This window comes from Onychomys torridus, chromosome 17, assembly GCF_903995425.1.
Source record: "Onychomys torridus chromosome 17, mOncTor1.1, whole genome shotgun sequence".
NCBI lineage: Eukaryota > Metazoa > Chordata > Mammalia > Rodentia > Cricetidae > Onychomys > Onychomys torridus.
Genome location: NC_050459.1, coordinates 17,527,402 through 17,549,744, shown reverse-complemented (window position 1 = coordinate 17,549,744; position 22,343 = coordinate 17,527,402). Strand labels below are relative to the sequence as shown.

Genomic DNA, 22,343 nt, shown 5'->3' with positions numbered 1-22,343 from the left:
CTCTTAGAAACTAGCACATTCCAATAATCTGTTTTGTACACTTAAAACAGAGACTTGCTTCTGAATACATCTGTCATACAGTTTGACTAGAAACTGTATTTCCATGTCTAAAAATCCACTTAGAGTATTTCTGTTGCTAATGAGCTCCAAGAGGTAATGACTGTGTTTACTTCACAAGCTCTGTCTCTTAGCATCATGGGATTAGAGCTCAGGTTAGAGCCTTTCCTCTTGAGTATACCAGCAGTTCTTTTTTCCTAGGAGAATAGTCTGCTGAATGTTACCAGGCATCTTCTAGCAGTTGATAAGTTTCTCAATGCTCCTTCTATTTCCTTTCTGAAAAAGCTAAAAGGTACCCCAAGATTTTATATTCTGTTGTCCCTTCCTGAGAATCAGCAGAGATTGTCCCAAATTTCTAGGTGAATTCAAAATTTTTAAAATGACATACTTACTTTGGAAAAGTAGCCAACAAGGTGGCAGCCCTTGACATCATTCTGTGTTAGAACATAGAAAAGAAATGGCTCCACGTCATAATAGAGTGTTTTGTGGTCAAGAAACAACTTTGCCAAGAGACACAGATTTTGACAATAAATGGTACTCACATTCCCATCAACCTAAAGGAAAAAAACAAACAAAACAAAAAAGTGGTCAGGAAAATGTCCTTTGGTTTTAGAGTTACACACATCAGCAACACGCATCACTTGGTACCCTTGGTCTAGCCTAAGTGATCAGAACACAGGGCCTACAGGCTACTCTCTGAAATGGCAGTATGACAATATTTGCTGTTCAAAGATGACCAAACACATAAGATCTTAAACCTCAACAAAACATGAATAGGTAAGGAGGCGAGAACCTAGATTTGAAATGGCATTTTTGCTTTTCTAAAAAAATTAACTTCAGGGATACTTCAGATGGCAAGTTTCATTTTCAGACAGCAAGTTTCATTTTCAAAAGTATTTAAAAAACAATCTAAATGTAATCTCTTCTAAAATTTACTTAGTAGATAAAATATAATGAGACTGAGATCCCGGCAGCAGCCTGATACAGTTACTGTCTGCCTACCATGATCTGGCACAGCCCCAGACAGAATTACAGAGGGAGTACTAATTACTGCCACTCAGAAGTGCCAGGCAGTGTGTCTTAGGTGAGCACCTAGCAAAGGAGACTCAAGGGAGTGAGATCAGCACACACTCTGTCCACCCCAATGTCCCTGAGCTTGTCTTTGAAAATGCTGACAGACCCCCATACTGGCTTTCTCATGACAGCGCCACACTAACTGCACTCTAGATGAGCTACCTTACTATGACTCTGTATAGAACACATACCTATCATATGGAAAGGGCAAGAAGCAATTTGCTGCTGAGTACTCTCAAGCAATACTGGATAGTAAGTACATTTGACATTTCTGATGCCCAAATGACATGCTCCCTCCACTGATGAACTAAATGGGTCAAGTGAGAGAGAAGGAGGAGATACAGAGCATCTGAAAACCTATCACTGCATTAATTAACATAACAGGACCCAACATACAAGTACTCAATACTTAGCTCTCAACCATACAACTGTGGACCAAGAACTTAAAGAACACTGTTAATGATAACACAGAATCACAGACACAGTGTAACTCATACCATCATCCTATCAACCTACTACAATTTACTAATGCTACTAAACACACTTCCAGAAGACAATCTTTTTGAATAACAGAAACACTTTAGTAACTGTTGTTTTTGTTTTGCTTCCCTCCCCTCCCAGACTGTAGCTCAAGTTAGCCTGGAACTCACTGTATAGCCCAGGCTGGCCTCAAATTCATGGCAACCCTCCTGCCTCAATCTTCTGAGATTATAGGCGTAAGCCAATACCCCTGGTTTACAAATCCTTTCTAAATGCTCTGTTTCATAGATCTATTTTATCACATCCCTAGCACAATGTAAAATTGGCTGGCATTTTGTCAAATGGAATCTTAAAAGTCTTAATTAGCAGTTATTTTTTCCCTTTTAGCGATACATAATATAGTAAGCTATATTATGCCTGACGTTTTTGAGTCAATGAAATTAGAGTAATTTATTGTAAGGTCAAGCTTGTGGACTTGGCCCCATCTGAACTGGCCTAGTTCTGCTTCTCACATCCATGAATTGTCTGACTTCGTAGTGAATGAACAACAGGTCACAGAGAGCACTGGTTTTGAAATGGGCAGGAAGACAGGTACTAGACAGCTACCTTACCTCAAAGACAGAAATATTATTCTTTCGGTAAATCTCATTGGCAGGAGGATGGAACCAACCACATTTCTTCATGTGTTGCTGTAGAATAGTTCTACTTTTCATATATTTTAGACAGAACTCACAAAGATACAATTTAGGCAGCCTGCAAATGATAATTAAAATAGGGCTTTATATTTTATAGATCTTCAAATTTCCATGACCCTCAACTTCTGCTGTGTCTCATCACCACCCATGTTAAAGAGTGGGAAGAAGAGGTGCTGGTGAGACTGTTCAGTGGTTAAAGGCACCTGCTGCTAAGCCTAACGATCTGAGGGATTCCCCAGACAGACGTGGTGGAAGGGAAGAAATGACTCCCACAAATTGTCCTCTGATTTCTGTATGCCACCCCCCAAATAAAAAAGAATTAACTTAAAAAAAAGTGGTAAGAATGGAGCATTATCTCTAGGGGTAGGGGGAGCACCCCGAACTTTAGATAGCAGCGTGGCACGAGGGCGAACATGAGAATCAAGACACCTAGTTGTGCAGTGAGTTTCCGAGTAGATTACAAGTTCCCTAACTTTTAAGTCGATCAACAGACCTGAAACAACTCCCATTACTTCTCCCTGAACAATCTCCAACAAGCAGAATATATATATAGACTCATAATTCTTTTCTTATTTGTTTCTTCATTCATGTTTTAGATTTCAGTAAATAAGCTCTTGAATACTTACCAGGTATCAGACTCTGTACTAGAGACATAGAAGTGTATATGTAGTACTGGGCAAATGGACAGGAAGTGTACATTGTAAAAACAAACTTTGTGAGTGCTTGTAACTATGAAACTATAACACTGAGTATGTTTTGGGAAGTAAAGCTATACTATATACACGTCCTTTCTGCCCCTAAAGCTCTGTTTCTTTCCTTCCATAGTTTAAACAACAACAAAAACAAACAGCATTGTATGAAACTCTGTTAATCAAAAGTTTATTATTCTGGGCAGGGCATGGTGGCATATGTATTTAATCCAAGCACTCCAGAGGCAGAGGCAGGCAGATCTCTTGAGTTCAAGGCCAGCGAGGGCTATATAGAGAGACCCTGTCTATATAAAAATGAATGAATGAACGAACGAACGAACGAACGAACGAACGAACGAATGAATGAAAAAAATCACTCTGGGCTGGCAAGATAGATAGCTGTACAATCAAGATGACCTGAGTCAGTCTCTGGAAAACAAAAAGTGGGGGGCTATGGAAGGGGTGTTGGATAGTTAGCTCAGTGGCAAAGCACTCCCAAGTGCAAGGTGGCCTTGGGTTATGTTTCTAGCTTTAAAAATAAAAATAAAAAGACAAAAGCCAGGTGTGGTGGTACACACCTTTAATCCCAGCACTTGGGAGGCAGAGGCAGATAGATCTCTGCCTCTGAGTTCTAGGCCAGACAAGGCTACACAGTGAGAACCTGTCTGAAACAAAACAAAACAAACAAAAACCAAATACATACATAAATAAATAAATAAATAAATAAATAAATAAATAAATAAATAATCACACCATCGGGATGTGGTAGCTTGCATTGGTAATCCCAGCATTCCTCCGGCAAGACAGGAGCATTACCCAGGAACTTTTGGGTTGGCTAGCCTGAAGTACAGAGCCAGCAGCAGAAATGAGACCCTACCTCAACAAGGTGGAAGCAGAGATCAAAAAGTTGTCTCCAGATCTCCACATCTGTACCATGTGTACATACATACACACACACACACACACACACACACACACACTTAAATTTTAAAAAGCCTGTAAAAGTATTACTCAGCAAGTAAAATTAAGGCTTAAAACTATTTTGTCAGGTAGTTTCATCTCAGTTGCTAATTTACATTAATTGACTAGCCTTGCAGCTATAGTATTAGTTTATGTTTTACAAGAAGTCTGATAGTAGTTAAATGCTTTGGCCCATTCATAATGTATACAAGGGGCCAAGCAGGAGCATCACAAATTAGCAAAATGTAAAAAAAAGGGCCAGAGATATACCACATCAAATATTTCTTAAAGATGAAACCAGGTCACACATGCTACATGGAGCATGACTTAGCAGTCAGTTTACAGCTATGTGATTTAGAGTGGGCTCACATCCTATTTCAGCCATCTATATATAACTATATTGCCCAAATATGCTTGCTGGACCACGTCTGCAAAAGAAGATAGAAATCTTCACACCACAGAGTTACACCAGAGATACTTAGTTGGTTATCAAGCTCAAAAGATGACAGTTACCCATGCTATAATTTATAGCAGTAATTTTTATTTTCTTTTCTTCCATCTTACCTAATCATTTAGTAGCCAAGGCACTAAAGACTGTGTTTGGCTTCTTTTTCAGTAATGCAGATTATGCAAATCTGGTTCAAGCAGTAATCTCATAGTCTATGCCTCAAATCAAGACAGGAAGAGAACCAAAAGGCAGCGGAATTTCTTAAGCTACTTTCTTACATGGGAATTGGCCTTATTAAGACCTCAAGGTGATCTCACAGCAAAAAGAGTATCATGAAGCTAATCTATGAGTGGAGGCTACCCAGGTGTCAGTTTTTTTGCCTGGGCCCCATTCAGGTTATATAATATGGCTTCACTGGTGTTCTTTTACTTTGGTTTACCTGTTTGCATGAACCAGGAAAAGATCACTTAATACACAAGGCATATATAAATACTTGGATCTTATGCAGCATACCCTAAAGTACAATCCTATCACCCCTGTCAAATTTTTTCTTTCAGGATCCTTTCTTGTTTGCTACAAAGTTTTTGCATGCTATGGGACTTTGTTTTAAAAGTATTTACTAAGAAATTAATCTAGAAGTATCAGTATAAAACAGTAAGTAGGGACCACCAAAATTAAGAATAGAGGTTTATTATGTGAAAAAGATATGATCTCTGGGCTGTGGAGAGGGCCCAGAAGTGAAAGGACTTTCCATGCAAGCAATAGGACTGAAGTGCAGACCCAGAACCCAAGATACCTGGTGGAACTGGTTGCCCACCTGCTACTTCAGCATAGATAGGGATCCCTGAGCAAGATAGCTAGTGAAATTAGCTGTATGACTGAGCTGGGTTCTATTGAGAGGTCCTGCCTCAAGAGAGTAAGAAGAATCATACAGGAAGATTTCCTACTTCAACCTTGGGCCTCTACATGCTCGCACACACAGGTGCGAGTGTATGCATCCACGCACACATGAACATGCATACACAAAGACACATATACCACAAACACATTAAAAAGAAAAAAACTAAGATCTCTAAGCATACTCAACTCAAAAAGAACTCAAAAGTAAATCCATTGAATTCAACTGAGTAAAAAAATTTAGTTTTTAAATATGTATCTGTAAGAATGAAAACAAGGACAGAAAAATCTGAAATTACCTAAGACACTATTACATTGCTGGATATTTCTCATGGAGAACTAAAGGAATTACAATGAGCATGGAAATATATGGGAAATGTCTAAAATTCTGCTCTAAGAGGATATCACAGCATAGTTCCTATCCTGTTTCTTTCTGCCTTTAAATATGATTCTCATTATACTTTTTAGTTATTTTCTGCTGGCAATATTTACTCCTTCACAGAACCAGCCTCCTCACAAATGGTTCTAATAACAGTTTTATCAGAATTCACCGCAACAATTTCATGAATACTTTTGCCTTTAAGACAAAAGTCCACGGCTGTATTCTCATCATCTTTCGCAAGCACAAAAGCTGGCTCTCTACATCCACTCCTCCCTTACGCAGAAGAGTCACGGTGCTTGTGGTTTCAATTTCACTGTATTGTAATCTCTGGACAGCTGACATAGTAATACCTGTGATACAGAAAGCTTGTAAAGAACTTGCTTTAAAATAATGGTAACAGGGACCAATGAGATGGCTCAGCAGGTAAGATAATATTGAGTTTAATCCCTACGACCCACATGGTGGAAGGAGAGAACTGACTCCCGTGGTTTGTCCATTGACTCCTACATGTATGCTAGAGCACACATACACACATACAAATGTAATAAAAATTACTTTTTAAAGTGATAACGTATTTAAATCATCATGAAGAAAATAAATGTTTAGCCTTTTTCTTTTTGATCATACATGATCATAGCTATTCAAAACTCTAAAGGAATAAATCACTGAGAAGCAGGGTACTGTAGGAGTTGATGAATTTCTTACCTTCCTTCTATATGTACACATAACACACACACACACACACACACACACACACACACACACACACACACACAAAATGGATCATACCTGCATATAATTTAATCTTTTCTTAATAAATTCAGCTTAACTGTTATTATTCATAATACTACCTTAAAGATAATCTCACAGTATATTAGTCAGTCCATTTAGTATGGTTTATAGTTTTAAACAATTGTTTCAGATAAGTGTCAGTCAGGGATGTCTAAAGCTAGTTAGAAAGAAGCAGTTGTTTGAAGCACACTACTATTACAGACATTTGAAAGAACTTTCAAATGTGAAAAGATGAACTGGAGGAACCACTACTGGATACCTTCTAGTTCTAAAGTCTTAAGAGATTAAAAAAAAAAAAAAAAAAAGGCAAAGGGCTCTCAAAACATACCTTGAGTATTCTTGAGGATATGGAGAGGAGTACCAGGTGTGAATTTCATACTTCCCAAACTCAATGACAGAGGGGCAGCGGACTTGTGGGTCAGGAGGCCCAGTTACTCCGACTTTCTGTGCAATCAAGAAAAACACTGTGCAAGTTAGCTAGATCAAATACACTGACCTAACAACAGCTAAACAATAATAATATTAACGCCCTGAATGTACACGCTGTCTTTTCAGGACCCATAAGAGAACAAGAAATCAAGAGCAAGCTAACAAGTCGTGAAGTAAGTTGTATCTTTAAATGACAGGCTCAAATAAATAAAATGCTAGCAAACCTCCTAAAACCAAATGTAGTTGGTGTCACTGACTTTTCTGCTTAGTGACACTAGACACTTATTTCCTCAAATAAGCCTGCTCCCTTAACAATTTGATTATTAAAAGACACTGCAGTGCAGGATGCTGACTACTCCCGGAGCTAGCAACAAAACAAACGACCTACACTGATCACATAAGCACACACAGAAAAATAGGACTTCCTGTCTAGGGAAAGTAAATAGTTAAGAACAATACAGAAATAATACAACCAAACAAGTACCAAAAAGGTCTTCAATTTGCACCACATGTGAGATTTTCTTCACTAGCAGCTGTGCACAGTCAGACTGAATAAAATCACACTTTGTTTTACACAGGCAATCTTGTCCTACTGTCTTTAAATGCCGTCTGGATGTTCCCCTCACTCCTGTAATAACCTAAAGTGTACCGTCAAGAAAGGAGTGGTGTTTATAGCCCTAATGACCTGCCTTTCTTCTCCAGAGGTTCAAATACAAGCTGCTTCTAAAGGTCAGGTATAAAACAGTAAATGCAAAAGCAATCTGATTTACTCTGCATACAATCTAACAACAAATTCACGTATACATGTATGAGTTCATCACAGACATTTTACAAGTATCAAGCCACCCAAGAAAATGATGGAACTACAATTCAGGCTGACCAGATATAAGTATTAATAACTCTTCATCAAAAGAAAATCAAAATCATCCTTCAACATTGAGATTAAAAGCCCCCTGTTGGAACCCACAGATACACATATAACAAAACCACAAAGACGAAGACTCTATTCTATTGTCTGAATGAAATTCATTAATAAGAAAGAAACCTCTTCAGCACATCTGATTTGATAATTCCCTCTTCCCCTTTCCTAATCATCCCTTTCCTCAAAGGCCAAGGGACTTAGCTCAGGTTTCACACTGGAATACAGCCAAGAGAGACTAAGCTCTTCCTGAGACCTTAAAACAAAAGACAATCATCTTCTACTAGCTGGATAAAATGCACTGTACCATAAGGAGTACCAGGGTCCTCCAACCGTAAACAATAGAGAAACCCACCACAAAAGATGAAAATGGACTTTAAAAGGTTGTTCCTTAAACTGCACTCTGGATTCTAAGTCTTCTAATTTCCAAAGGAAGATCTTTTCATCTACCTTTGCAGTTCACAACAGAAGTAGTATAGGAAAATAGAATGACCAAACACCAACCCCAAATCTAAGCTTCCTGAGGTCTGGACTAACTAGGAAGTATGAAAGCTGAAGCATGCACCTGCTGGGATGCAGCCTGCCATGGCAGAGTCTTCCCATCGGCCGCCCGGTGCTCCTCTAGTCGGATACCCGATGAGAATGTGGAGATCCAGTTCCAGTACAACTGTTTACACATTACCACAGCTAAGAGCCAGAATCCCCTCTGCCTACACACACCTTCACTTCTGGCGCTGTGCAATGCTCTGGCACATGCGCTCATGCACTTATGTACTCCACCACCTCAATTCCCCTGTGTAGTCTTCAGAGGAAGGGTTTTCCACTCACTCAGGTTTAAAGACAACAAGGCTCTACAGGAAGAGGTAGCATCTATACATGTACTCACTCATTCACTTGCACTGGGCCCAATCAATTACTGAATTACAAGATCATCTTTAAAATTTCTGATCCTTCTGCCCCCACCTTCTGAGTTCTGGGATAACAGGTGTGTAACATCACCATTTGATTTCATGTGGTACAGGGAACCAAACCCTAAAACTCTGTGCATTCTAGGCAAGCACTCTTACCAACTGAGGTACACATCTAGCCTAAGAAAAAACAATCCTTAATGCAAATATGGTCTTGCTATTCCATCTGAGGGCTTCCCAAAACATTAGAATCAAGATTAAGAAGCCCAAATCCTAACTTCTAGCTTGTTTCTCCAGCTTCATCTGTGTGTTCTTTACTCATCCACTAGTCATACTGAACTGAGTTCCTCAGCCCCTTCTTCTGACCCTGGCGGTGCTGTCGTCTAGACACTGCCCTACAGCACTCTTCACACAGCTCTTGCCTGCCATGCTGTCTTTTCCATCTTGAGATCACTACTTTCAGAACATCATCTTTTTCTACAATCTTCTGGGCACAGCCACCAGCAACCTGGACCAGGAAGCCCTATTAAAATCTCTCATTGCATTCTTCCTGTCTTTCTACTATCACTTTGTATTTTGTGTTTATGATTATTTGCCATTGTGACCCTCATGACTGACATAAATGAAAGTTTCCAATACAAACTGAAAGTTCCTGAGTCTGTATCTTTACCTGCATATTTAGTACAAAGCCAGACATATTCTAAATCCATCAATCTCATGGGGGAAGATCATTACATCAGAATTCCTATACGTTCCTACTTCAATTGCTAATGATTTAGACATACAATATCTAGCTGTTTGTGTCCTTAATGCAAGACACAGCTTAATCCACTGCTGTGGAAATAACTCCTTTCTGGGAGTGCCTGTCGGTGTTCGGAGTTCGTTCTCACTAGTGCCTCGTGTGTACCACACAAACTAAACCAGCAAAGTGCTAGACATGATGGTTCATCTTGGTCACCCACTTGGCAGGACTTGGAACCACCTAGGAAACACACAACTCTGGGTGTGTCCACTGGGCATGTCCAAAGGAGTTTAACTGCAGGAGGAGACCCTTCACACTCAGATTGGGCAGGACTTCCCAGTAGGTGGCCAGAGGAATAAAGCAATGCTGCCTGCCTGTCTTTGCTCATCTAGGTGGTGGCTGCTACAGTCCTCCCCAACAGGAGGCTCCAGGTTCTTCAGTTTTCCAATGTGGACTGAATATGAGGCAATCAGGAATCTTCTAGACCTTTAATACCAGACTAGAACTAAAGGACTAAACAGCTACCAGCCTGCATATGACCACTATTGGACTATCCGACCCCTATTGTGTAAGATAATCTACTAAATCCCTTTACACAAGTGAGTTGTGTGTGTGTGCGCACACACAGACACACACACACACATATACACACTTTGTTTCCCCTGAATCCTTCCCTGTAGGCACATGCCAGTTCCCTGGCTCCTCAGACACACTGTGCCAGATAGAAAAGCTTGTCTGTAGACTGGCACCTATTCTCTTGGGAACGAACAGACAGACACACACACACACACACACACACACACACACACACACACACGTTAGTCTGTTCTTTTGTAGAAGTTTACCTATTACCCCAGGAGAAGCAAACATACTACTAGCCATATTACTATTACCTGCTGTCCCGGCAGGCTCAGTAGCCCCTTTGAACTCTCTCTAGCTGTCATCTTTTTCTTCACATACCCATTACTCCTATTCTCATCCTATTTCTCCCAGCAGAGACTTTCATTCAAATGACCATCCATTAAACAAAGCCTTGACTTCAGTCTAATCATCAGTTTACAGCAGAAAATAAAGACAAAAGTATCTGCTCTTAAGATACTTTAAGACTAGAAATAAATAAATTCAAGCTGGGTATGGTGGCACAAGTCTTTTTATCCCAGCACTCAGAAGGCTGAGGCAGGCTCTGAATTCAAGGCCAGCCTGGTCTACACAGTAAGCTTCAGGTCAGCCAGGGATATATGGTAAGACCCTGTCTCAAAATAGATAAATAAAATGAACTCAATTCCAGAGATGATGAGCAGCACTATGTAGGACAAACAAGCAGGAAATGGGAAATCAGTGACACAATGGGTGGGCTAACAGAGTCATCTTTAGTTTGAGGTGGGGATGGCCTCTCTGGTACCATGTGGCCTAGAGGAGGTAACCAGTCAATCCACTAGGTCCATGGACATCAGAAAGGACAATCCAGATGAGGACCATCGAGTCCTATGGGAAGACTACATCTGCTGTAGCTCAGGAAGAAGGTACCTGGGACTGGAGAACACTGGCAAGGTTGGAAGGAAAGCAGCCAGAGGCAAGCGTGCAAGACAACCTAAACCTTCAAGTTAAGGATAAGGATTTGGATTTTTGTTTGTTTGTTTTTAATTCTAAGTAGGGCTAAACGACACTGGAAGTTGTCTGAGCAGAGAAGTGGCACAATCCAACTTAGGTCACAAAATAATTACTCTGTGTAAAGAACAGACTTGAGAATGAAGGCAGGAGGCAAAGGGAAAGTGGAGGCCAGAGGGTCTGTCTGGAGGCTATCATAATACCCAAGCCAAATATGGTGGTTTTGAAGCAATTAGCAACAGTCATATCCTGGACATGTTCTGAATCCACTGCTAATGGATCTAATGTGGAGTACAGGCAAGACTGTACTATCTGTTTGTCTAAGCAAACGCACAGACAGGATTACTGCTATGGTCTAGATCTCAAATGTCTCCCCAAAGCCACGTGTTAAAAGACTGCTGCCGGGCGGTAGTGGCACATGCCTTTAATCTCAGCACTCAGGAGGCAGAGGCAGGAGAATTTCTGTGAGTTCGAGGCCAGCCTGGTCTACAAAGCAAGTTCCAGGGAAGGTGCAAAGCTACAGAGAAACCCTGTCTCAAATTAAAAAAAAAAAAAAAAAAAAATCTAAAAACAAAACAAAAAAAAAAGAAAGAAAGAAAAGAGACTTGGCTGCCAACTTATAACACTACTGGAAGGTCAAAGAATCCTTAATACATGAGGCTTAAAAGAAGGAAGTTGGGTCACTGGGCATATCTTTAAGGGATTACTAGGACCCCTGTTCCTGCCATTCTCTCTCTTTTTCTTGATGTACTAGTCTCTCTTAACCTAAAGAGTTTTCACTCACACAGCTACCAGTACAAAGCAACATAACCAAAGGACCAAGGATTACAATCTCTGAAACAGTTGAAACAAATCTTTTCTCTGAGAGTTGGAGAGTTGGCTCAGCAGCTAAGAGCAATGGTTTTTGCAGAGGACCTGGGTTTGACTCCCACCCACATGGTGGCTCACAACTGTCTGTAACTGCAGTTCTAGGGAACATGAATATGAGACACAGACTTTCATGCAGGTAAAATACTCTACACACAAAAAATAGTAATAGTAAAATAACCAATTCTACTTAATACAGTAAGAAAATGTACACGGTACATAGTTCCACTGACACTGGTAACCAAAGCAATGTAATTTTTGGCAAAACCTAAGTAGTTGCAGTGTGCCAAGAACCTGTAATGGGAAGAGCTACACACCTGCAGAGCCACATCTAGTTTCAGTAACCTGCTCCTTTGGCTTTCCCCACCACACCATCAGTCCTGCTTCCTGTGCTCTGCAGCTCCCTGACTGCTCAGCCTCAATGTGCAACTTTACCTGCAGTGCTTGCTCCTGGATGTCACGAAATAATTCCATATCTCTCTCCGTCATGATTTCCTGGCTCCCAAAAAGGCGCTCCTCATTTTCTTGTTTGCTATCCCAGCCATCCTGATTGTCTACACATAAAGAAAGGACTCACGTGTTATTTGCACTGTCTTCAATTTAATATGAGCTTTCAGTCTTAAGACCTTAAAATTACTTATGTACTACCCAAGAAAAGGACAGCAATAAACTGACTCTCAGAAACATTACTCAAGTATTAAGAAATCTGTCCTTCTGAGGAAAATCCCAAATTGTCTTAAATCTTTCAAAAAATATGACATAACCAAATTTAAATTCATTAAAAGATTAATTTCAATAGACAGAACAAGAAAAGGGTATGAGAATAGAAATTTCAAAACAGTGTGACTACTGACACGTCTAGCAGGAACTTAATGTGTCAACAATCAGCACACAGTCTTAAAAGAGCTACCTTGACTGATACCAGGAAACACTAACTCCCTTCACATTCTGGGTGCCCTGTTAAAGCACAAACTCCACAAACCTGAGGACCACAGATGATAATCCTCTGGGTAAGTATGAAAAATTATGATAATCATCCACTAAATGATGGCTCTTCCTCAACTGGGCAAAATAATTAGTGAAGGGAGTATGGGGATTATGCAGCTCATTATCCTTTGCATTTGAAGATGACACTGCTGATGACCTCCTCTTTGAGTATGGCTGAAAAGACCAATCAGTGACAGTTCTTTTCAGATTGACTGTATACACTGGCTCTGTTATTCATTCAGTACAAGAAGAAAAGAGACAAAAACTCAAGGATGACAACATTCTCAAACCGAAGACAGTACAATCTAACGTAACCAAGTAGTCTTAATGCCCCCTAGTGCACAATACGGATGGATGCAGGCATAGACCTAGTATTACATTCTGTGACGCTGTATAAAATGATGCACAAATTGTTCTTTAATATTTACAATGAATAAATAAAAATCATAGAGCCATTAAAGCAAATGCAGCAATGATTAAAGCCTATTGTTAGTTCTCTATGTATTGTTATAAATTTGTTAGAACAGTTTCTATTTCTAAGTTTCCAGGAGGTTCTTCTAATAATCCATTTCCAACACAAATCTTAGGAGTCTTTTTTTGTAAGTCTAACCTAAACAAACTGTGCATCTTCTTGGATAAACATGTTCCAACTGAAGCTCATCTATAATCTAACATGGAGAGTCTTGAATGTAAATAGTAACTGATTGCCACTCTGGTGAAAAGCCAAGTCACTAAGCCAGAAAAGGGAGGCTCAGAGAGCGCTGAGGACTTCTTTCCTGGACCAGTCAACCATTCACGTATGCAGGAACGGAAGAAGAAGCAGATAATACAACCATTTGTTCATGGGATATTTTGAGAGAGAAAACAAAACTTAAGAAATTTTCATATAGTAGGTAAGCCCTTAAAACTTCAAAATACATACATAAATAAACAAACAAAAAAGTACCCTCTCTGGTAGTAAGACCCTAGAACTTTGGTCCCCATGATCCAGTTTGTTTTTATTTTCTCAGAGCTGTTTCAACTCCATGACAGGGTTATTTTCTCTAAACTCAAGCCTCACTACGGAGACGACTATTTGCTTAAAGCTTTAAGTATCAGGGCAGCTAATCAAATTCCTCTGACTTGAAGTTGGAAGTCAGTCTAAACATGAGGCTGAAGTTACCTAGGAACCTCCTTCCTTCCCTGTTTAACATGTGAAAACTTACACATATACTCCCAAGATCTAAAGTAGAAAATCATATATAAACGAACAGTAGTTTAGCCACAACTGTCCTTTCTAATTTCCTTCCAGGAATAAAGCAAAAGCCATGGTGCTTTAAGTGTTACCCTTTGCAACTTCACCCCTGGCTCTAACTCCTGCCACAGCATTATGTTAAGTATGTACCTTTAATGCATTCATATATACCCAATTTTTGTTTTGACACAGAGTCTCCCTATGTATCCCAGGCTGGTCTTGAACATGTAGACCTCTTGCCTCAGACTCTCCAGTGCTACAATTACAGGTCCATGCCACCAGGCTTGTCCATAAATTTTAAAATGAAATGTAAATGACTAGTGTTAATGCAAATAATACACTTTGGAATATTTTTGTTTCTAAGCTTGGTTCAAACTTTTACCTGTGGGCCAATCTGAAGTGCTTGATTTTCTGTTGCCCTTTTTCCTGATTCTGTATTGCTCAGAGTAGTCTACCACCTCCCCACGGGCTTTCCGCCCATCAGGAGAAGGGGTGAAGAATTTGGTAAGGCCATCAATGAGCCCTTTGGTTTTCTTGTTGAACTTCAAGGGGACATTGCTATCTCTGCAGAAGTCCAAGTCATCTATTCGCTCTAAATATCCTTCTTCTGATGATGATGCTGATTGACTGGAGATAGGGATTTTACGTTTCCGACCCCTTCCAGGACCAGTTCGCACTTTGCTAAAGGGACTTTTTGATCTAAAGAATCAAACAGGGAAAAAAAAATAGAACTATTAAAAAGACATCATTATAAGCTTTGTATCTAATATGAAATACAAACAGAAAATAACAGATTCATTTTTAAAGTATATATTTATGTTAAACTAGCACTCAGGAGGCAGAGGCGGGTGGATCTCTGTGATGAGTTCAGGCAAGCCTGGTCTATATAGCAGATTCCAGGACAGCCGGGACTGCACATTGAGGGCCTGTCAAAAACAAAGGAATGAAAGAGAGAGAAAGGGGGGAGGGAGGGCAGAGGAGAGAGGAAAGGAGAGGAAGGGAGAGGAAGGGAGGGAAGGAGGGAAAAAGAAAATTTATAAACTATAATCAGTAATATTGTCTTAGAACCATCCATTTCCAGGAAGCCTAGCTTATAGGGCTAAGAACACTACAACAGAGGTTAGAAGACATGTTTGCACCTTTTGTTACTAGTCATATATATATAAGATGAACTACATCTTTAATCTCACTGTCTTCCTCTGGTAAATATGAGTTCCACCAGTGAACAACTACCTTTCTAGGTTATAATATCCTCTAATATGGTGATCACTGTACCAAAGAGTTATACCTCTACCTCTAAAAACAAATACAGGTTCACTCTCTGAAGATCAGAAATCAAAAGATCATTTTAAAAGGCAAATTAGAGCTTAATTTAAGATGAAAACCATCACCTAGAAAACTGGTTCTATATATATCAGGCTGCTAATGCTCATTCATTTCTGTTATATCACCTAAGATAGTATTGAGTGTAGAAAAGATATACAGATTTCTTGAGACTAAAAAGAGGTTTACAGATTTGAACACATTTTAAAAGGTGAATTACTATAAAGCCTTTCCTAAAAGACAGAAAGCTACTGAAACTTGTCCCAACACCTCCAGAAACTTCCCAGTCTACAATTTATGATTGTTTTTTTCTTTTTGGAGCTGAGGGATCAAACTCAGGGCCTTGTGCTTGCTAGGCAAGCGCTCTACCACTGAGCTAAATCCCCAACCCCTACAATTGATGATTTTTTGATGAAAGATTAAAACATAAAAATGGACTTGGTTGTCACCTCAGTAAGAGCTGACTCAGTGACCTGATTGTATCTACTGATGAACAGCTGAGGCTGCATCAGAAAGAGCTGCAGGATTACAGGCTCTCCTTTACTGCTTTTACACAAGCAGCAGCGTAAGGAAAAGTCAAGGATCAGTCTGGTGCCGGACCTTAGGCTTTCATTCCAGTTCAACACTTACTATATAACTGTATGCAAATTCATGTATGGGTACCTTAGCTTCCACTTTTGAAAAATGAAGTAGCAATAGCATCTGCACTTCATGAGGTGGCTGGAAGAATTGAATGACTGAACATGAAAGGCTCTTAGAGGAGGCCTGCCTGGCACTCTAGTATGGGCTCAGTAAAAGGAAGCACATCATAGAAAAGGACCAGGTATGACAACGGGACTCTTTGATGAGAAAACAAGTGACTCCTACACTATAGACAAAGCCCTATCCTTTGCTCCCCTCACCTTGCCATAAGTACAACTTACACCGTGTTTTGTTTCTTTAACCTGCTTTTTGGACGTCCTATGGGATTAGCATAGCGCCGTTTTATCTGCGCAGCTTTCTTCTGTAGAAGTTTCCGTCCTTTTTTCCTAGGCCGACATATTTGACATATCCACATGCCTGTAAAAGAATAAAATTCTATACAAAAGTGCAGCTACATATATCCTGAAAGATTTCAGATATCCCAACCTCTCAAGGTTAAGGACTAACGTGAAAATCGAATGAAATGCTTTTGGCAAAGAAAAAAAGACATGAAAACATACACATATAAATGTCTACAAACAGCTGAAAGAAATTCATACACATCCTTGAAGCTTGCAAATGGACAGGAGCTACTGACTCTCAGTCAAAAATTTCTGCTCTGGCTGGGTGCATTTTCACACGCCTTTAATTCAACAGAGGCAGGTAGATCTCTGAGTTCCAGACTAGCCTGGTCTACATATTGACTTCTAAAATAGCAAGAGCTACTGAACAGAGACACCCATGTCTCAAAAAAAGGGGAGGGGGATTTTGATCTACAAGTAGAACCCAGATATTAGCTACTAATTATAATCATACAATAAAAAAGCCAGGTTTCTTAGATTAATGGCTGATTCCAAGGCAAGGAAGGGGGAAATCTAATAGTTTGAAAGATCTTATAATGTTATAATGCCAGAAAATACTCATAGAGTTATGTCAAAAGGATTCAGCAGTCAACTTAAGGGTGTTTCCAATGGCCAAGTGATTAAAGCAATGACCGATCATCCATAGAATAAAAAATTCATGTGTTGTCAATGATTTAAGTAATTTAATAAACGAATGTTTCAGAAAGTGGTAACAGTTATTTAAGTCAGAATTCCAGTTAGTCTGGTTAGAAAGAATGGTGGACTAGACAGTCATCATTATGCAAATACCACATTAGCAACTACACAGGCAAGAAAGACTGAGCTGCCAGTTAGTGGGCAAAAGGGAAAACCTGTCAGCTTTCTCTCTGACTGTAATTAAGTGATCAAAATTAACAGTCTAGTAGTAAGGTATATCACTACTATCTATCTGCTGTGATACACTAGGAAGTGCAGCACATCATCTTACTGTCAAATTTATAAACTTGATCTAATCATAAATGGAAGGGTTTTCAGTGAAATAATGGACTAGTACTCTCCAAATAAGTTAAGGTCAGGAAAGACAAAGTTATCAAAGTAGTATGACACTAAGTGTGAGATCCTAAATAGCTCTAGGGAATTCAAATGAGGCCTCTGGTTAGAGTCAATCATGTCAACACTGACTTTCTGGATTCTGTATCTTATGGCTTTTGTAAAATGATAATATTAGGGGCACTAAAAAGGAAGCTATGGGGGTTGGGGATTTAGCTCAGTGGTAGAGTGCTTGCCTAGCAAGCACAAGGCCCTGGGTTTGATCCTCAGCTCAAAAAAAAAAGAAGCTATGCTCTATTTTGCCAGCTTTCTCTAAGTCTGAAATAAATTCAAAATAAAACTTGTCCTGCCTTAAGTTACTATTAAAGCCCCTTTGTAGGAGTTAAATGCACCGAAAGAACTCCTGAGAAAATCCTCCTTATCTTGAAAGATTTTCAAACAGCCTCATATCTCAACTTCAAACAGATGCAAAGGAGAGGAAAGGGGAATTATTCATGCCAGGTGGTGGTGGTGGTGGTTCACGCCTTTAGGATCTCTGAGTTAGAGATCAGCCTGGTCTACAGAGTTGAGTGCCAGGAGAACCAGGACTACACTGAGAGACCCTGTCTTTAAAAAAGAGAGGGCTATTCATGTATCTATTTGGGGTGTTTCAAAAGGTGACAGCAGGGTGGCTTAAAGACAACTGAAAGAAGAACTATGGCTGAGTCCCTTTCCACCTCTGAACAGACAGTATCAAAAGTCCTACAGGTGTTAGACTGGGGAGACATACAGATCCTAATCAAGAGTTCAAATACAGTCTGTGCACATGCAGTGGGAAAACAGGGGTGCCAACTAAGCTGAAGTAGTCTGTCTATACGACCTACTGAGTTACTTCTCTACACCTCTTTTCTTTCTAAGACAAGAAATGGGGGTCATGAGAAGTCACCTAGACTGGTGGCCTTGAATTCACTTTGTTGAGGAAAATCTTGAATTTATGATCTCCATCTCTCAGAATCCCCAAAAGTTGGGATTATAGCTCTATGCCACCAGACAAAGCTTGACATTAAAGAAATTTTAAACATATGACCAAATTGTACTCCATGGAAATCTAACCAAATGGCAATTAAATCCCAACCAACACCTTTTTAAGGAACAAGTGTCCAAACAATCTAATAGCATTAAGCTGTACCCTTATGATTTTGGGTACTTATTTGGTCACAAATTATTTTTTAATTTTTTTAAGTTTTGAATAAATCAGATCTGAGTCTAGGACCCTGAAAAAGTACTGAGCAGTGCTACAAACAACATATCCTAGTACAATTTTATCTCTTCCTTTAAAAAAGATTTCAAGATATTACATGAGTCAAGTATTTTAGCTTCTAGCAGAGACTAGCAAATATTTAAACATAAACCATTTCATCCTTCATAGACATTGCAATGTTGAAAATAAGTGAACATAAATACAAAAAAATGTTAACAAGCTTAACAGAAAGTATATTCTACCTTTAAGATGTCAGCTGTCTATTTATACAACCTCAAAATGAAAATCAATTATTTTCTTTATCTTAACAGCAGATAAATATGGTTCCACTAACACCCTTTTCTCAGCAACGTTATTTGATTTTTCAGAAAGGACTTCTCACCTTTTGGCATCCGTGTGAGTGGTGGATCACAACATTCCATGTGAAAACCTCGGTCACATGAATCACAAAAGAGCATGTTATCCTTTAAAAAAAAAGAAAGAAAGAAAGAAAAAGAAAAGAAAAGGGAAAAGATATTTCTGCTTAACCTTAGGAGACAATAAAATTTCAGGACTTATTGAGACTGAGAAGCTTCAAATACTACCACAATAAAATTTTCCTTAATCAGTATTAACAGTCTGAGTTAGCAGAAAGTTTTGCTTCATCTGATTTTGGTGAAGAACTACGGGTTCAATATGTTTTCATACATTCATAGCCAGATAAGAGCTAACCCTGGTCTGTCTTAATAAAAATCAAAAAGATGATTTGTAATTAGGAAGAAAACATTCATAAATCAATACCTCTATACTGCTCAAAAGAACTGGAAGCTTTCTTGAAAACAGTTTTTAGTATTTCTGTAAATATATGACCAAGTTGCTTTCCTAATCACCTCGAAACAGTCTACGCCCAAGTGAACAGAAGAGTATTCCAAACTAATGATTATCTACCTGGAAGAGGCTACTGAGTGGACTAGCCATGGCAGAGCCAAGATACTCACTGCATTTTTGCCTTGGTCACGACAGGAGCTGCACGTTTTACACTCAATGCACTGCCACCGTAAGGCCTTCACTCTCACTGTGAGTTCTGTGGAAAACTTTAAACAGGATGGATGACCTGATAAGAGAAAACACTTCAGTGATGAAAAATCAAAAATTATTTTGTAATGATATTAAAGGAATGGTAGAAAAATGGCAATTATCTTAACTATATCAGACAAAACATGATGCTCCTGGAAGCTTGTCATATAATGTGTCATCAAGTCTTGGCACTCCAAGTCAGTTTTCCTAAACCAAAGAGAATTTAGCACATGTGCCCACAATGTAAGTATAAAAACCATGTCCAAGCTTGTATTGAGCCTGTATCAGATCATTATGTTTGTACACATGCTGGTATTTATATGAATATAAATATGCCCAGGCCACCTCTGAAAGAACACACAAAAATCTGTTTATACATATTTTGGTAACACCCTAGAAAATAGAGCTATGTAAATATTTTAAAGAGGATTTTTGATTCACATTTATACTCACTTTCAATTACTTGTGGGTGCATACATGTGTGTCACAGTTGGTATGCAGAATTTAAAGGACAACTTTGTGAAGTCAGGTCCCTCCTCCTACTTTTACATGGGTTCTGAGAGGTCACCAGGCTTTCAGGGTGAGTGTCTTTACCTGCTAATCCATCTTGCCAATTCAAATATTATTACTGTTATTGTTATTTATGTGCTCATTGTACGAGCACATATGTGAGTACACACGCATGAACAAAAGTCAAAGGACAGTTCACAGGAGCCAGGCCTCTCCTTCTGCCGTGTGGGTCTCAAGCATCACACTCAGGTTGTCTGGTTGGTGATAAATACCCTTTCACTGGCTATGATCTCATTGTTTATTGAGAACAGTTTAGTATCATAATTTTAAAATATAGGATAAAATACCAAACTTGAAGCAATGCCATGTTCGTGGTTTAAGCTACTTCAGCTAAGTCTAAAAGGGAGGTAGCATTTCTCCCAGGATGAGAGGCAGCAGCTGGAGGGATGGAGTGCTGGGAAGGAAGGACTCTTCTCCACGAGTTACTATCACGTTGATTCTCCAGTTCTCAGACTCAGCATACATGCTGTGGGATGTTTTGATTACACTCTGACACTCCTAAGACTGCCAATAAAGTTTACCTTGAACCAGAGGGCGGAGCTAGCTACTAGCTCCTCAAAATTAGCCATAGTTTTTAGAGGACCCAGGACATGGAGAGACACAGGAAGCAGTAGGGAGGGGCTTAGATTCTCAGCCCTTTTGGATCAAGGAGGAAAAGGGAGAGGGAGGGAGAGTGAGAGGGGGAGAGAGATGGAGAGGGAGGGAGGGAGGGAGGGAGGGAGAGGGGGAGAGGGAGAGAGAGGGAGAGAGAAGGAGAGGGAGGGAGGGAGAGAGGGAGGGAGGGAGAGAGGGAGGGAGGGAGGGAGGGAGGGAGGGAGAGAGAGAGAGAGAGAGAGAGAGAGAGAGAGAGAGAGAGAGAGGGGTCACCAGCTGCTTCTCTGGCACTTCTCCAGGCAATCAGGTTTTTACTCCAATATCTGACACCCAAGTTTTTATTGATAAAAGAATTAGATAAAAGCTTTAGCTCCACTCCTTGACTAGCTATCTTTCTTTTGTGAGAGAAGAGCTAGTTAAATCTTTTCTCTTTTTTCCATTTCTAAAGAAGTGCCTCTTTTATGAGGTAGTAAGTTTGTCATCAAAACACAGACACTGAAGAAAAGCAGGAGATGAAGTGTGGCCTACATATATCATCTCTAATAATAGCTATTTTCATGTTCTACTTTCCCTTCTAAAACTAACTGAAAGTCACAGCTATAGAATGTGTAGTTTCTGTTTTGCTTTTCATTATCTAATTCTAGTAAACTTCATATTCTTATTCTTTAAACTGATTATATGCTACTGATTTGATAAATGATCACCCCATGACCATTTCCCTATTGTTAAATATTTACTGGCTGGTTTTTCAACTTGACATAAACCTAGACATACCTTGGAAGAGAGATTCCCAATTGAGAAAATGCTTCTATAAGACTTGTCTGCAGGGCAAGTACATGTAGTGCTGCTATCTCAACTAATGATTAATGTGGCGAGTGGTGTCACCCTGGGCAGGTGGTCTCTGGGTGCTGTAGAAGGCGGACTGAACAAGCCAGTAATCAGTGTTCCTCAGGGCCCCTGCTTGAGTTCCTGAGCTGACCGGCTTCAATGATGGACTGTGATATAAACCTTTTCCTCCACAAGGTCTTTTTCTATGATGCTTGATCCTAGCAATAGAAACCCTAACCAAGACATCATGGTTACAGTTTGCTTATTTTAAATTAATACCATTTGGGGAGGAGGACAACGACTTCTGGAAGTAAGACTGTTGAGTGTAAGGACATTGTCAGTTTTATTGGTTGAAATGTATGGGCAAACGTTTCCAAAAGTCATGGTGTAACATCCAATGCCACTAACCAAGTGTGAACACTTTGTTGTATTTCCCTCTGAAGTTTGCACTGTGCTTTCAAGATACGCTGCTTTAAATTCTAAAACTACATT

The 22,343-nt window shown here is 39.6% G+C and overlaps 1 protein-coding gene across 3 annotated transcripts in view; it reads right to left on the bottom strand.

The window, feature by feature from the left end:
• Positions 1 to 22,343, bottom strand: part of Kat6a (lysine acetyltransferase 6A) — an 87,186-nt gene that overhangs the window by 15,001 nt on the left and 49,842 nt on the right. For all 3 annotated transcript variants that reach the window (XM_036209503.1, XM_036209502.1, XM_036209504.1), the window contains 8 exons: positions 19,781 to 19,896; positions 19,186 to 19,267; positions 16,415 to 16,550; positions 14,551 to 14,867; positions 12,383 to 12,501; positions 6,803 to 6,918; positions 2,223 to 2,364; positions 450 to 611 (listed from right to left, as the gene is read on the bottom strand). In XM_036209503.1, coding sequence (XP_036065396.1) covers positions 450 to 611; positions 2,223 to 2,364; positions 6,803 to 6,918; positions 12,383 to 12,501; positions 14,551 to 14,867; positions 16,415 to 16,550; positions 19,186 to 19,267; positions 19,781 to 19,896 — 1,190 coding nt within the window. The remainder of the gene's footprint in view (positions 1 to 449; positions 612 to 2,222; positions 2,365 to 6,802; positions 6,919 to 12,382; positions 12,502 to 14,550; positions 14,868 to 16,414; positions 16,551 to 19,185; positions 19,268 to 19,780; positions 19,897 to 22,343) is intronic.